The sequence below is a fragment of the Pogona vitticeps genome, chromosome 5 (genome assembly GCF_051106095.1).
Source record: "Pogona vitticeps strain Pit_001003342236 chromosome 5, PviZW2.1, whole genome shotgun sequence".
Classification (NCBI taxonomy): domain Eukaryota; kingdom Metazoa; phylum Chordata; class Lepidosauria; order Squamata; family Agamidae; genus Pogona; species Pogona vitticeps.
In genome coordinates this window covers 48237660-48251098 of record NC_135787.1, presented here as the reverse complement: position 1 = coordinate 48251098, position 13439 = coordinate 48237660, and the positions used below count along the sequence as shown (strand labels likewise).

Below are 13439 nucleotides of genomic sequence, written 5' to 3'. Positions count from 1 at the left end.
CAGAGAGCTCTGAGATAACCAAAGGCCTGTCAGTAGGATAGAAAGGGGGGGGGAAGCATTATTCTTTTGATTGATTCATTTCTACTCACAAGCAATGGACAAGAAATATTTTATGCCAGCTCTAGTAGATTTCCCCTCGGTTGAAGGCTGATGCAAAGTAGCCAGCCAATCCCACCCACCCCCAGAAGCTCTGGGTAATAAGGACAGATATTTCTAAAGGAACAAGGTGGTTGGCAAGGGTACTTCTAAGGTTCAGCCATCTCCCTGAAACCTTGAAAAAGGACCTCTGATCATCTCAGCAGCTCATGGGACGGTATCTCAGGCCTCACAGTATTGTAATGATATGCAATTTTGCAATTTGTTATGCTTGATCTGCTAGGCTGTATAATGTTTTAGACTTGTTTTTAGTTACAACAATGTTTTTAGCATGTTTTTCATTATGGACATCATCTGAGCCATCTCAAGGAATACTGCTATGAAATTCAGCATGGGCATGCAGAACGACATTAAAACTTTCAGAAGGAGCAACTTTGAAGTGTCAGTGTCACAATATATTTATATCAGGCAAAAACAAAGAAAATTAAAAAAATTAAAGAAGACAAAAATGTTGTGCCACTTTCAAGATCACTATATTTTGATGTGAGTTTCTGTGGAGAAGTCCACTTCCTCAGACATAAGAGTAGAAGTACTATTTCTCTTTTGTCAGAACAACACTGCCTTCAAATTTAAGAAATTTGCAAAAGGTGAAGCTGGTTGTTCAAAGCAATATTCACATTGGTTGTTTCATTAAGATAAATGAAAAACCACAAAAATGTGCATGGTTTTGACTGCATTATAATGGCCAAACCCCTGTTTTGCACATGCCCACATAAGGGTAATGATGTCACTGGTAGGAAGAGTTTTTCTAAACTTCTCCCACAGCTTGTCTGATTTGTGTGCAGTCAGTCTCACTGCATGTGAGGAATGGGAGCCCAGGAATCAAAAGAAGAACTAATTTCTGAAAGTCTTCCCAAGTGGTTAATGATACTGTATTTGCAATCTTACTGGAATTTTCACACCAGCCAGAATGTATTTAACCTTCTTATACTCCAGAGTGCACTTTAGCCTTGATTGCATTTCAGTCCTACCAGTGCAATCTCAGGAGAGGAGAATTCCCAAATTCTAATTAACGGAATGCTTTTATTAGGCCAACCAGGCTACCACAAAATTATCTGTATACATTCCAAATATGTTCTTCAGATACAAAGCTACAAATAGGAAGTGGAGTGGTAAAATAACGATAAACAACAAAAATGGAGGAACTCCACCACAAAAAGACATTTTTGAAAAACAGTGTATTAAAATCCAGTGCAACTATAGAAGTATATCGTTCGGTACAAAATGCCCCACCTCCATTCCTTTCCAACACAAAAACTACAGGAGGATGGGATTACATAGATATGGTCGCATTGACACCCTGTATCCAACTGTTTGTCCCAACTAGGACCGATCCTTGGAATTAATGCAATTTAGAGATGCGCTTATTTGCCACTCAGCAGCTGATTGTTTCCTCCACCTGGGACCAGCAGTTTGATTTGCGCCCGTATTTTATTTATTTATTTATTATATTTATACCCCTCCTATCTGGTCATTTCGACCACTCTAGGCGGCTTACAACATAAAAACATAACAAATATAAAGAAAAAAAATTAAATCATTCCGTATCATTTCGGAATGATGAACAGCATCCGCCCTGGGGCGTAAACTGGTCTGGAAACAACAATCCCATTGCACAGTTGCCTGGCAACCGCGACGGCAATCCCTTATTCGTGTTTAGGGTAAAGATTTATTAAAGCCAGCGAGATTACTTCCGTAGTAAACATACACACGCACGGGCTGAGGCCAAAGCCGCGCCCTCGCCAGGGCATCCCACGAGCTGGCTTTTTAGAGCCACGGCGGCGCGGAGAAGGCCGCGGCGGCCCCCCCCCCGCGCCTCTCTTAGGCGGCTGGAAGGCGGAGCCTCGCCCGCCGGCGCTCGCCCCCCCCCCCCCCAGCGAAAGGCCGAGCCGCGCAGAGGCCGCGAGAGGCTCGCCAAGAGCGGAGGGCCTGAGCGGTTGTGGGAGCCGGCACCATGTCTCACCCCTCTCCGCTCTCCAAGCCGTCTAACCCCAACAACCCCCGGGTTTTTCTGGATGTGGACATTGGGGGCGAACGAGGTGCGGGTGGTGGGGAGCGGGGCGGGGGAGGCGGCGGCGGGAAGAGACGCCAAAGCGAGGAGGAGGAGGGAGGAAGGCGGGAGTGTTTGTTGCGGGGGGGGAGGGCAGAAGGGGCGCGACCGGCCCTCCTGAAAGAGAAAAGGCCGAGGTGCTTTCTGCGGGCGGGCGAGGGCGAGGCGCGGTGGAGGGCTCGTCCTGGCAAGAGCGGCCGGCCTCTCGGAGGCCTCGGTGGCTCCGCAGAGGACGGAGGGGAGGGGCGCTGCTGCTGCTGTCCAACGTCCTGAGACGGGGGGGGGGGGCGCAAACGGCGAGAGGGAAAAGCGATGCCTTCTATGTAGTGGGGCGCCTCGTGGGGCGCGCACACATACAGACACACACACACACCGCAGTGCCTTTCACACAAACGCGCGCGCGCCGAGAGGCCGCTTGCAGCTCGCCGCCCTGTCCCTAGAATAAAAACGTTTTGTGGGGCAGACTGAAGTGCCTGGGACTGGGGGGGGGGGCTTTTAATTAAATATTGCAGTTGGACACAACGCAGTGGTTCTTAACCTTTGTTACTCGGATGCTTTTGAACTGCAACTCCCAGAAACCCCAGTTAGGACAGCTGGTGGTGAAGGCTTCTGGGAGTTGCAGTCCAAAACTCCTGAGTAACCCAGTGCAGTAGAACCAGTGCAGCAGAAGGAAGAACTGTGGCCCTTGGAAACAGATTTATAAATCCTGATGCCTCACTCTTAGTCATCCCCTTTCTTCTGAGTTGATCAGTTTCCAAATGCATTATTTGTTTTCACAGTTGTTTCCAGTTGCAAACCTAAAAACTCTCTTGGCTTGGGGCATCATGGGACCTTAGAAATCTTCCCCTGAAATTCTCTCACTTAATACATTGAAAGTGGAAAGGAATCTGCGTGACCTACTGCTTTTTTTCCTATTTTAAACCCCCTGAAACACAGGATTTTGTCATTTGTAGTCAGGAATGGTATGGTCCAAGCAAAGTTATATTCGAAAATCTGTTGAATTTATCTGGGTAAGGCAGCATGAAGGTACCAAAATTCCCTTGATTCGGCTTGAAATCAAAAGACCTTAACGTATCTGATTTTCTCCTGCCTTTACTGCAGAACTATTGTACAAAGTACAACTTTGGCGTTATCGGATCAGTAATTCAGTTAGCCCAGTATCCTGTTGGGCTGATTCTGATGCTTGGAGAAATTGTCAGCAAATGATAGCAGCAATAAAATGCTTTCCTTTACCCCCAGTTTTCTTGTAAATGCCAAAATACAGAAAATAAGCAGAAATTTATGATTTTGCCGTTTTAAATAATGTGAAGTATTTCTGAGGAATTTATATCCTTTGAACTTGGCACCCTCAGATGTAGCAGTGTAGGTAGATGTGAAATTGAATTAATTCATTGTTTAGCATCTAGTAACTATATTTGTTTCAGATAAGAATGGCTGCTTGTAAATGACTGAGTAATGGAAATAAATGGTAAAGACTTTTTATTAAACAGGCAGAAGCTTACAAATAGTCTCCGGGTTCTTAACATGGGTGATAGGGCTTAGATGGAAAGTGTATAACTTAGTGTTACTTTGGGGTTTTCCAAAACATTGTGAATATACTAGTGGTACAACTGTCTTATAAAGGTGGAGTTTATCAACAGTTTGCTCCAATCATGTTTTTAATATTTGATGGTGTCTGAGTCATGTGCTACTAGAATTAGAGTATAAATTTTGGTTAGTTATCAGCTGAAATGCTCTGTTGCTCAGCCTAGTATAGTAGCTAGCTTCTGTTTGGCAGGTGGGAATCTCTGTGGAAATAACACAAACACCATGCTTGGATTCATTGTGTGCTATCCTGAACTTGCTGGGTTAATAGCGGGATCTAAATATGTTAAAATAGACACAGCTATAGGTCTCTCTCATTTCAGCTGGTCGGATTGTATTCGAATTGTTCGCTGATATTGTACCCAAAACTGCTGAAAACTTCCGTGCATTGTGTACTGGAGAAAAAGGCATTGGATCCACAACGGGAAAGCCTCTCCATTATAAAGGATGCCCCTTCCATAGAAGTAAGTTGCCTCTGTTTGCCCAGATTTGCTGATGTGCCTCACAGTAAAATAAAAGATGACATTTCTTCTCATTGAATTATTTCTTATTTTTAAAAATGCTGTCCTGTTTAAAAGGAAACTTCTGAAATGAAATTTATAAATCAAGCAATGAAACAATAAAGTAGTGACAAAAACATCTGACATCCGAAAAGAATAATAATAAAACCATTGTGAAGGCAGATTTGAAGCCAGGCTCTTTTGGTAAGATGCTTTTTATGTGTGCTTAGGATTGCAAGCTTGTAGATTTTTAACCTGTAGATTTTTACATTGATGAATATCCCATTGAGTTCGGTGAGACTCATTCCCAGGTAAGTGCAGCCTTAATTGCTATCTGTTTTCTGTTACAATTTTTGGTTAATATTCTGAAACAGATTTGACCACTAAGTGTTGTCCATCTAGGCAAGTTTATGAGCTTGAAAGCAATAAAACATAACTAAACATTACAAATACAATCATAAAAACAATCAGTGCAAAACAGGAGCAGATCATAAAGCCCAAATCAACAAAAAAGAAGAAGCAGACAGTGCAAAAATGATTATGAAATCAAGAAGTAAAGAGTGTAAGGTTCTGATTAAGAAGGAAACAGGATTGGTTAAAAAGTAATTTGAAGGTGATAAACATTTAATGCCATGGACATACACTCTGGGTATTCTTTCATCCTTTAAAGCAGAGATGGACAGAGTGTGGCCCTACAGATGCTGGACTGCCACCCCTGTCAGCTCTAGCCAACAAAGCCAGTGGTGAGGAATGCTGGGAGTAGCGGTCCAGCAACATTCTTCGAATTCTGCGGGAACTTTCCTGTCACAGAATTAGGGAAAAAAAGCTTCAGATATTTTGGGCTGTTTCCTTGCAGAATGTTGGTTTCAAGGTCTTTCTTTCAAAGCAAAGGTATAAAATGCATTTCCTATTAATAATTCAACATTTAAATATTGAAGATCGCATTTGTTGTAGTGTCCAGAATCCTATCTGTGTTTGTGCAAAGTTTGCTTAACTTGCTGCAGCTAATTGACAAGGTGCTGGGGTATGTCTTTGTTGTGCACTTGATCAGGCAACCAAGATGAGCCCTGGGGCCTTTCAGTTAACCAAGGTTAGCCATGGCAAGTTATGCAAACGTTAAGTGAAAACCAGTACGCTTCTAGTATTTTTTGAATTCGTCTTAATGATTCACAAAACTGCTTTCTAGTTGGATTGGAGGGATGGTCTATGTTTTGTGGGTAGTTGATACCTTTCTCCAGCCTTGTGTTCTTTCCAAAAGTGAAGAAAACGGGGTACAATCCACAAAAGGGTTGGCGTTCTGTTTCTTTCCCCCTCTGGTCACCAATGCACTAGGTTAGTCTGGAGAGAACAGTTATGTGAGTGTCTTGCATATTCCCATCCAGCTTTCCCATTGGTAAACTTATCCAGCCTGGCCTCTTAGGGAGTGGAGTTCCACAGCCTGGAAGCAGCCACTGAAAAATAGCATCTTTCACTAAATATATCCGTGAAAGTGGCAGAACCAAAGGCCTTGAAACGTAGGATCCATCATGATTTAAACCACCGTTAAAAGGACTCAGCATCTGGTTGTTTAAGCCAAACCATAATGTTTGGTCTGTCCTCCCTGGTAAACAAAGAGCCCCCCAAGGATTTTCCAAGGTGTGCTTGCACCATGCTAGTATACATGCTGCCATCTCCCCAACATGTCAAGGATACTTTTTTTTTTTTTTTTTAGCAGGAAGGAAAAAATGAACATTAAAGTTTGGTTTCACTAAGCAACAGAAGTTCTCCTTTGTCTCCTAAAACAACATTTATAATGCCTACTCTATAATGGGGATTTTGGGCTTTTATATTTTATATCAAAACTTTTATAATACAGCACTTTTCAAAAACAAAAGGAATTTTAATAATAAAAATTTTTGAACAGTGGTTAGAATGCTGTTGCTTAGTGTAGCAATTCGTACTAGAGGAGGCTTATTGAATCAATGGAGATTTGCTGAGTCTACTCATCTGTAGTGGGACGTGGTGGCGCTGCGGGCTAAACCGCAGAAGCCTGTGCTGCAGGGTCAGAAGACTAAGCAGTCGTAAGATCGAATCCACGCAACGGAGTGAGCGCCCGTTGCTTGTTCCAGCTCCCACCAACCTAGCGGTTCGAAAGCATGCAAATGCAAGTAGATAAATAGGGACCACCTCGGTGGGAAGGTAACAGCGTTCCGTGTCTAAGTCGCACTGGCCATGTGACCACGGAAGATTGTCTTCGGACAAAACGCTGGCTCTATGGCTTGGAAACGGGGATGAGCACCGCCCCCTAGAGTCGAACACGACTGGACAAAAATTGTCAAGGGGAACCTTTACCTTTACCTTACTCATCTGTAAATTCCATTGATTCAAATGGGCCTACTCTAACTTGACTTACTGTGCTAAAGTAAGTGACAATTAGAGTAGACCTGTATGAATCTTGTATGCTTTACTATGCTAAGCAACAGGATTTTGACCAATATAAATTTCAAATATTTGAGGGTTTTTAAAAAAATCTATTTTTATCTGGATTGTTAAAACTTGATGAGATACAGTCCTTCAGATTGTATACTTTCTTTATTATATGCAGTAGGAATGGGTGGTATTCTGAAATACTCAGTATAATAACATTTTTCTCCCTCTGTCTTCAATCTATAGTTATCAAGAAATTTATGATCCAGGGTGGAGACTTCTCACATCAAAATGGAACAGGTGGAGAAAGTATATATGGAGAAAAATTTGAAGATGAAAATTTTCATTATAAGGTAATAGGCTTAATAGCTACAATTGTAACTTACCTGTAATTAAGAAAGGTTTTTTTATTGTCGCCATTATACATCTGAATAAGAAAAGGGCATCTCTAGCTGAAGTATGATTGTAGAGCTATTGTTCAATGTTCTGATAGCATAACTAACTGGGGAAAATATTTCAGTCAACCATGTACTGTGAATTTAATTTGAGTTCTTACTTAAAAGTCGGTAATCGTTAATAAGGTGCTGTTTCAAAACATAAACATTTCATTCCTTAAATGTCTTGGGTGCATGTCTGGATCTTTTAGATTGGCTTTTTCAGCTGTGCACTTTCCAGATGCCTTGGATTACAAATCCCACAGCAAAATTTTTGGTTGGTAATGGCAGAATTTGTTGTCTAGCATATCTGGAAACACTGATCTAAACACATGGATTTAACAGTCCTTTCAGTTAAACTTTGTTGCTGATCAATATCCTTTCTTCCCTTTTTCTTGCATTCTGTAGCAGCATTTACATTGTTCAGTGCCTTTGAAACAGCCTAGGTTGTTTGTCGGAATTAATAAAGATTAATAAAGAATGGTGCCTTTATTGCAGTTAGAGGAGGATACAGATCAAGCAAAATACTGAAATGCAGCTACAAAGATTTTCTGGGTGTTCCCTCTGAGTGGGTACCTGCTGGAGGAGGCGGGGCTTTGGCTGAAAAATGAACTGCTGAACTGGCGGATCATGCCCATCGCTACTATAGATAAATGTTATATTAAACTGGAACTAATTTGGTTAGCAATAAAGGACATTTGCCCTTCCTTGGATAAAAAGTTAATAGATCAATAGGTAGAATAACAGCTACTTAGTTTATTTCAGGCTTTGCATGTGGAAGACCTCATGTTCCCTGTTGCTAGTTTATATAGTGTAAAATATCGCAGTCTAATGTGCATTCGCAGATTGTCTGTTTTTTTGCTGCTTAGGAATGAATTACTCTACTGAGAATAATACCAGTATCTTCTTATACAGCACAATCAACCAGGATTACTCAGCATGGCAAATGCAGGCTGCAATACAAATGGTTCCCAGTTTTTCATCACAACTGTACCAACTCCTCATCTTGATGGGAAACATGTGGTCTTCGGCCAAGTGGTCAAAGGCATGGGTGTTGTAAAGTTACTAGAAAATGTTGAAGTTAAGGGAGAAGAACCCTCCAAGGTAAAATAGAATTAACTATTTTAAAAGTTAGTATTAAGCAAGGTAAGTTTTCCTTCAGAGAGCTGTAAAATAATAGTTGCACTGCAGAGAGGGGTTATTTTGATTTAGTCAGTTATTGAACAATGATGCAATATTGTGCAATCAAACTAATGGTGGCTAGGCTGGGAATTTACTCTTGCAAAACCTTGTAATGGGTATGGCTAATGCCTTCAGTAATTTTCCAAGAGTCTTGAATTACTCAACCAGAATTTCAGGTACTGTATGTTTAAGGTGAGGGCTGTTCTGGTGCACTTCTTCTGCCTGTGTAAACAACAGCAGCACTCTTGAATTAGGGGAGGTCACAAATATTCCATGAAGTTAAATAGGAATGAGTTGATATGAACTGGATTTTTTTTATTTCTTTTTTTGGGAGGGGTATGTTATCTAAACATTCTAAACACATATATTTGATAGACAAAACTGTTCTTCATACACTCTTACTCTCTCTGTAGTTGTGTATTATTGCAGAATGTGGAGAGCTGAAGGAAGGAGACAACTGGGGAATTGTGCCCATAGATGGTTCTGGAGATACTTACCCAGATTTTCCTGAAGATTCTGACATGGATTTAAAGGAAGTAAGCATCCCAGTTTGTTCCCATGTACTAATGAGTTAATACTACTTTTTTCAGGATGTAGCATCAATCTCTTTAACCATGGAAACATTAGTAGGATATAGTGGGAGTGGAAGGGGTGCTTGATAGAACATGCATCTGTCTTACCTTTGCTTTCCTGGCTTTGTAGCAATAGCTCAAGACAAACAAAAAGCATTGCTTATTTGCATAACATATAATTATGAAACTTAGCTCTACCAGATATGGTTGTGTGGATGCTAACTTAGACACTTTGTCCTCACTTCTAATTTGTCATAGAGAATAGGTCTAAAAATTACTGCCTGTAGCAGGTTTAGTGGTCTTTGACATGCTTTGTCTCTACATGGTTACTTTAGATTCTACCACTAGTTACACCCACTAGTTATATGGCAGACTGCTGCCAGGTTGAGGTGTAAAAAACATTTTTTTCCTCAATGTAATTTTTCAAGTATTAAATAATAAAATCATTGTTAATCAAATTTCTTTATTATTTTTGGTAGATTGACAAGACTGTATCTGTAGCTGAAGATGTAAAAAATATAGGCAACACTTTCTTTAAATCTCAGAACTGGCCAGTGGCAGTTAAGAAATATGCAAAGGCCTTAAGGTAATGTTATTTTGCTGCACATAAAATGGGATTGCTTGGCTTTGGCCACATTTTCATCATGGAGAAGCAAAGTGTGCTGCCTGTAGCAGCGGTCCCCAATCTTTTAGCCCTGTGGACTGGCTGGGGAAGGTGGGGCACCCCTCTGTGCTCATGCAAATCTGCGAAGGAGCACACACGCTTGTGGGCGTGGGCACGCTCGTGCACATGCGCAAAGGGTGGCACAGTGTGTGTGCTCGGGCACTCGTGTGCATGCACAAAGGGCGGCATGGTGCTCAGGGGGCACTTGTGTGCATGCGCAAAGGGGTGGGGGAGTGCTCATGTCAGCGCAGGTGCACTCGGGCAGGCACAAACGGGCTGTGCGGGGGGAGTGCATGCGGGGGTGGGGGAGAGGTCTTTCTGGCAGTTCACCACAGACCGGTGCTTGGGAACCTCTGGCCTATAACAGTTAAAGCAGTCCGTGGGAGGTGTACAATTCAGTTATGCAAGCTACAAATTGCATACTCCCACCAGCAACCTGGGTAGTCAGTTTACCAACCTCAAAGGAATGAAAGGCTGAGTCAAATTTGAGTCAGGTATCACAGTCCATTGAGATGGAACCAACTTACCTTGTAATTTTCAGCCCCAATGGGGCTCTGCTTCTTTTTGTGACTCCACCACCATCCCGCTCTCAGGGTTCAATTGCAACCAGAACCAAAGGGTTTCAACATAATTGCTGCATGGAGAAGGAAGAAAGCTGCATGGAGGAAGGTGGAGTTGTGCACTGTACGGCTTAAGGAGTTTAGGTCATGAATAGTCTTGACTGTAGTACTGCAGTTCAGCCATTCCACCACAAGGCTCCTTTAGTAAAGCAAGGGTTAGGGTTAGATCTAAACTAAATTATTTGGGCTCAAGCCCTACCTAAATCTATGGACCCTACATCTTCCAGGTTGAGGAGCTTTCAGTCTTTTATTATTTATTTAACAAGCAGGGATAGCAGAGGCATGCTTCTGCAAACAGCTGTTAGTTTGGTGTTGTAATTTAAGAGTACATAACACTTCAGTGCTAATTTATTAATCTGGTTTTATACAGGTACATTGAAGCTTCTAAAGCTGTAGCAGAGAAGGTAGATTCAGCCAAGTTGAATGCTGCAGCATTGACCTGCTACCTTAACATTGCTGCATGCAAACTGAAACTATCTGAATGGCAAGATGCAATAGAAAACTGTACTAAGGTAAATGCAATCTCAGAAAAAAACAGGTGTTATAAATCAAATTGGTCTAAAAACATGAGCTTCTTGCATATGATAACATACTTATCTACACTTCGTTTTTTTGGGTCTGAATCAGATGCTTTTAATAGGGCCAACAGTTAGAGACAAATAGTTCAAAGTTATCATAGGGATATTTCCTTTAGCCTTTAAACTTTATTCCCCTTACACAAAAAAAGACTATTAAGATATCTGTCTTAAGCTACTTTTCCCATGGATTGCATCATGTAGAAAATATGTGCATTTATGTTCAGTGTATGTTCTTTTGTGTTTAAATGCCTCTAATGTAGTCAGGCCTATTCATGTGTTACATAAGAATGTTGGAAAGCATATTCCTGAGCACTGTTCTGCTAATGCTCCACACAAATGGGCAAGTGGATATAGAACAAGCATTTTGACACCACTGGATGCATGATAGAGCTGCTTCACCCATGCTAAACATCATGTGTAAATTGAGCCTGGCTAGCCAGAAGCCTGCGCCACTACAAGGTGTCACTTTGATTCCAAGCCTTTATTCTGGCTTATCTCAAATTGCTTGATCAGAGTACAGGTAAAGTTCTTTGAATTTGTGTATGTGCCAAAATGTAAGCAATGGGCCACAGTTTAAGTTGTGTTCTTTAGCACTCGAACACCAAGGAAATGCTGCTGAGAGCGAAAACTAGCCCTGTTCGGAATACACTTGAAGGTTGTTTTAGGTAGGAGTTGAAAAGACTATTTCTTAAAGAAGTCCTACTGTTCAAATTACATTGGGTGATTCCAAACTTTTATATAAGTTTCTTAGTAAATCTGTGGTCACTATATTTAATTTTACAGGCTCTGGCTTTAGATCCTGCAAACACCAAAGCACTTTACAGAAGAGCTCAAGCATGGGAGGCATCAAAAGATTACGATCAGGCACTGGTAAATACAAGAGTATTTTTGATAAATATAAGTATCTTCAACAAGCATACAACTTCCGTTTTGCTTATGGCTTTTTTTTTAAACCCATTTAAAGGCTGATCTTCTTAAGGCTCAAGGCATTGCACCTCAAGATAAAGGTAAAGTATGCCTTCTAACAGCACAACCAGATGGCTTTATTGAAGAGGTACCCAAAATTCATAGAATACTTTTCATGGTTTCTTAGGCAATTGCATTTGCTTGCCAGGATACTTATCGCCATGTAGATTACTGTTTTTACAGAATACTGTATATCACATACTTAATGGAAATAGCTGCATTGGAATACAGGTCATTATCTTGTGCACAGCTTACATAGAATAGCTAGCCTGTGCAATAAATAGAAATGGATTTTGCATTCCATTTAGAGGAAGAAACTTTTTATACAAGTGTCTAACCATTTTTTTTCTTGATTTGCACAGCTATCCAAATGGAAGTACAGAAGGTGAAGCAGAAGATAAAGAAAGAGAAGGAAAAAGAAAAGGCAGCTTATGCAAAGTTGTTTGCTTAAGTCTAGATCGTTCTCCTTCCTTAACTTATGCACTGATAAAAAGGCAGAATTAGTATGCATAGCAGTGACAGTTTGTTTTTAACTGTCATTTATACTGATGCTGTTCCACATGTTTACATCCTTGGGGGCTTTTTAATTTTACAGATTATTTCAAATACCACTATGTTCAATGATAAGGCACTAAAAATAATGGCACTTAAAAAAACTAAGGAAAAATTGCTAAGCAAAATTTTGGAATGATCAGAGATGCAAAGAATTTGGAGAAAGTTTAGTATCATATCAAAATGTTATGATTAGCAGGCTTTTTCTTCCTATATGTAACTTTCATTACTGTGGATTCCCATGTTGTCCAAGTAGTGTTAAAAAATAAACTGAGATTATAAGTGTCACACACAGAAAGCACGCTTTATTTCTTAACAAAATGATGTAATACCAAACAGTCCATAGTCAACATTGCCCTGTTCTTTGTATAATATGAAAGTCTGTGTTGGGGATCTTCAAGCTTTCAGGTCAAATTCATCTATCAGCTGTTCAGAGCTCAGCAAAAGACACATAATGGTTACAAAATATTTTAATGTCTACTTTCATGTCCTCTGCTCTGAATTATATCCATTATTAATACGTACCAAAATTTATTTATTTAATTTATATGCCACCCACGCTACCCAAAGGTCTCTGGGTGGCTATAGGTAAATGGGCCAAAATATATTTTGACTCGTTTTGAAGCACTTTCTCATTTATGTGTCTTACAAAATAAACTCAAATAAGTCTGGTGTATCTGAACACACTTCACTTTATATTTTACTGTGTAAGGCACCAAGTTCCAGCCTCCAGCAGAATCCTAATCCAGAGGACCATTCCAATCATGGAAAGCTTTTAGTTTCAAATAGTAGTACCAAAATCAACTTATGACTGTGTACATTGGCAAAGAGTTCTTCTTGATTGAGGCTACATTCCATTATAAGCTGGTCCCCCTCCACCTTCCGGTACAACCCAATTGATATTTTGGCTGGGATCTTTAATATCACAAGTCTTGCAGTGGACACAGTTCTGAGCATTTATCTGTAATCGCAAGCCTTCTCCAGTTTCCACAGGAACATATTCATAAACTCCTACAAAATGGAAATTTTACTTTAGTGCAAGGGGTAGTAAAATTTTGAAAAAGCAACCAAACTATCAGTGAGAAAGCGCTTATTAATAAAAGAAGCAATTGAAGTCATACTGCATAAGAAAGTGAGACAGTAGAATAATAAAATCAACAACTGTAATTACCATA

General features: G+C 40.6%; 2 protein-coding genes across 5 annotated transcripts in view; one reads left to right on the top strand and one right to left on the bottom strand.

The window, feature by feature from the left end:
- The first annotated feature begins 2010 nt into the window (after window positions 1–2010).
- PPID (peptidylprolyl isomerase D) lies at window positions 2011–12562 on the top strand. The gene is made up of 10 exons (XM_073001511.2): window positions 2011–2195; window positions 4114–4254; window positions 6943–7049; window positions 8046–8234; window positions 8726–8848; window positions 9364–9470; window positions 10539–10680; window positions 11530–11616; window positions 11711–11753; window positions 12075–12562. Exons 1-10 carry the CDS (start codon window positions 2111–2113, stop codon window positions 12161–12163), a joined length of 1113 nt encoding a protein of 370 aa, XP_072857612.2. The 5' UTR covers window positions 2011–2110; the 3' UTR covers window positions 12164–12562.
- Window positions 12541–13439, bottom strand: part of ETFDH (electron transfer flavoprotein dehydrogenase) — a 33435-nt gene continuing 32536 nt past the window's right edge. For all 4 annotated transcript variants that reach the window (XM_020781414.3, XM_020781412.3, XM_078376670.1 and 1 more), the window contains exon 13: window positions 12541–13275. In XM_020781414.3, coding sequence (XP_020637073.2) covers window positions 13112–13275 — 164 coding nt within the window. In that variant the 3' untranslated portion in view covers window positions 12541–13111. The remainder of the gene's footprint in view (window positions 13276–13439) is intronic.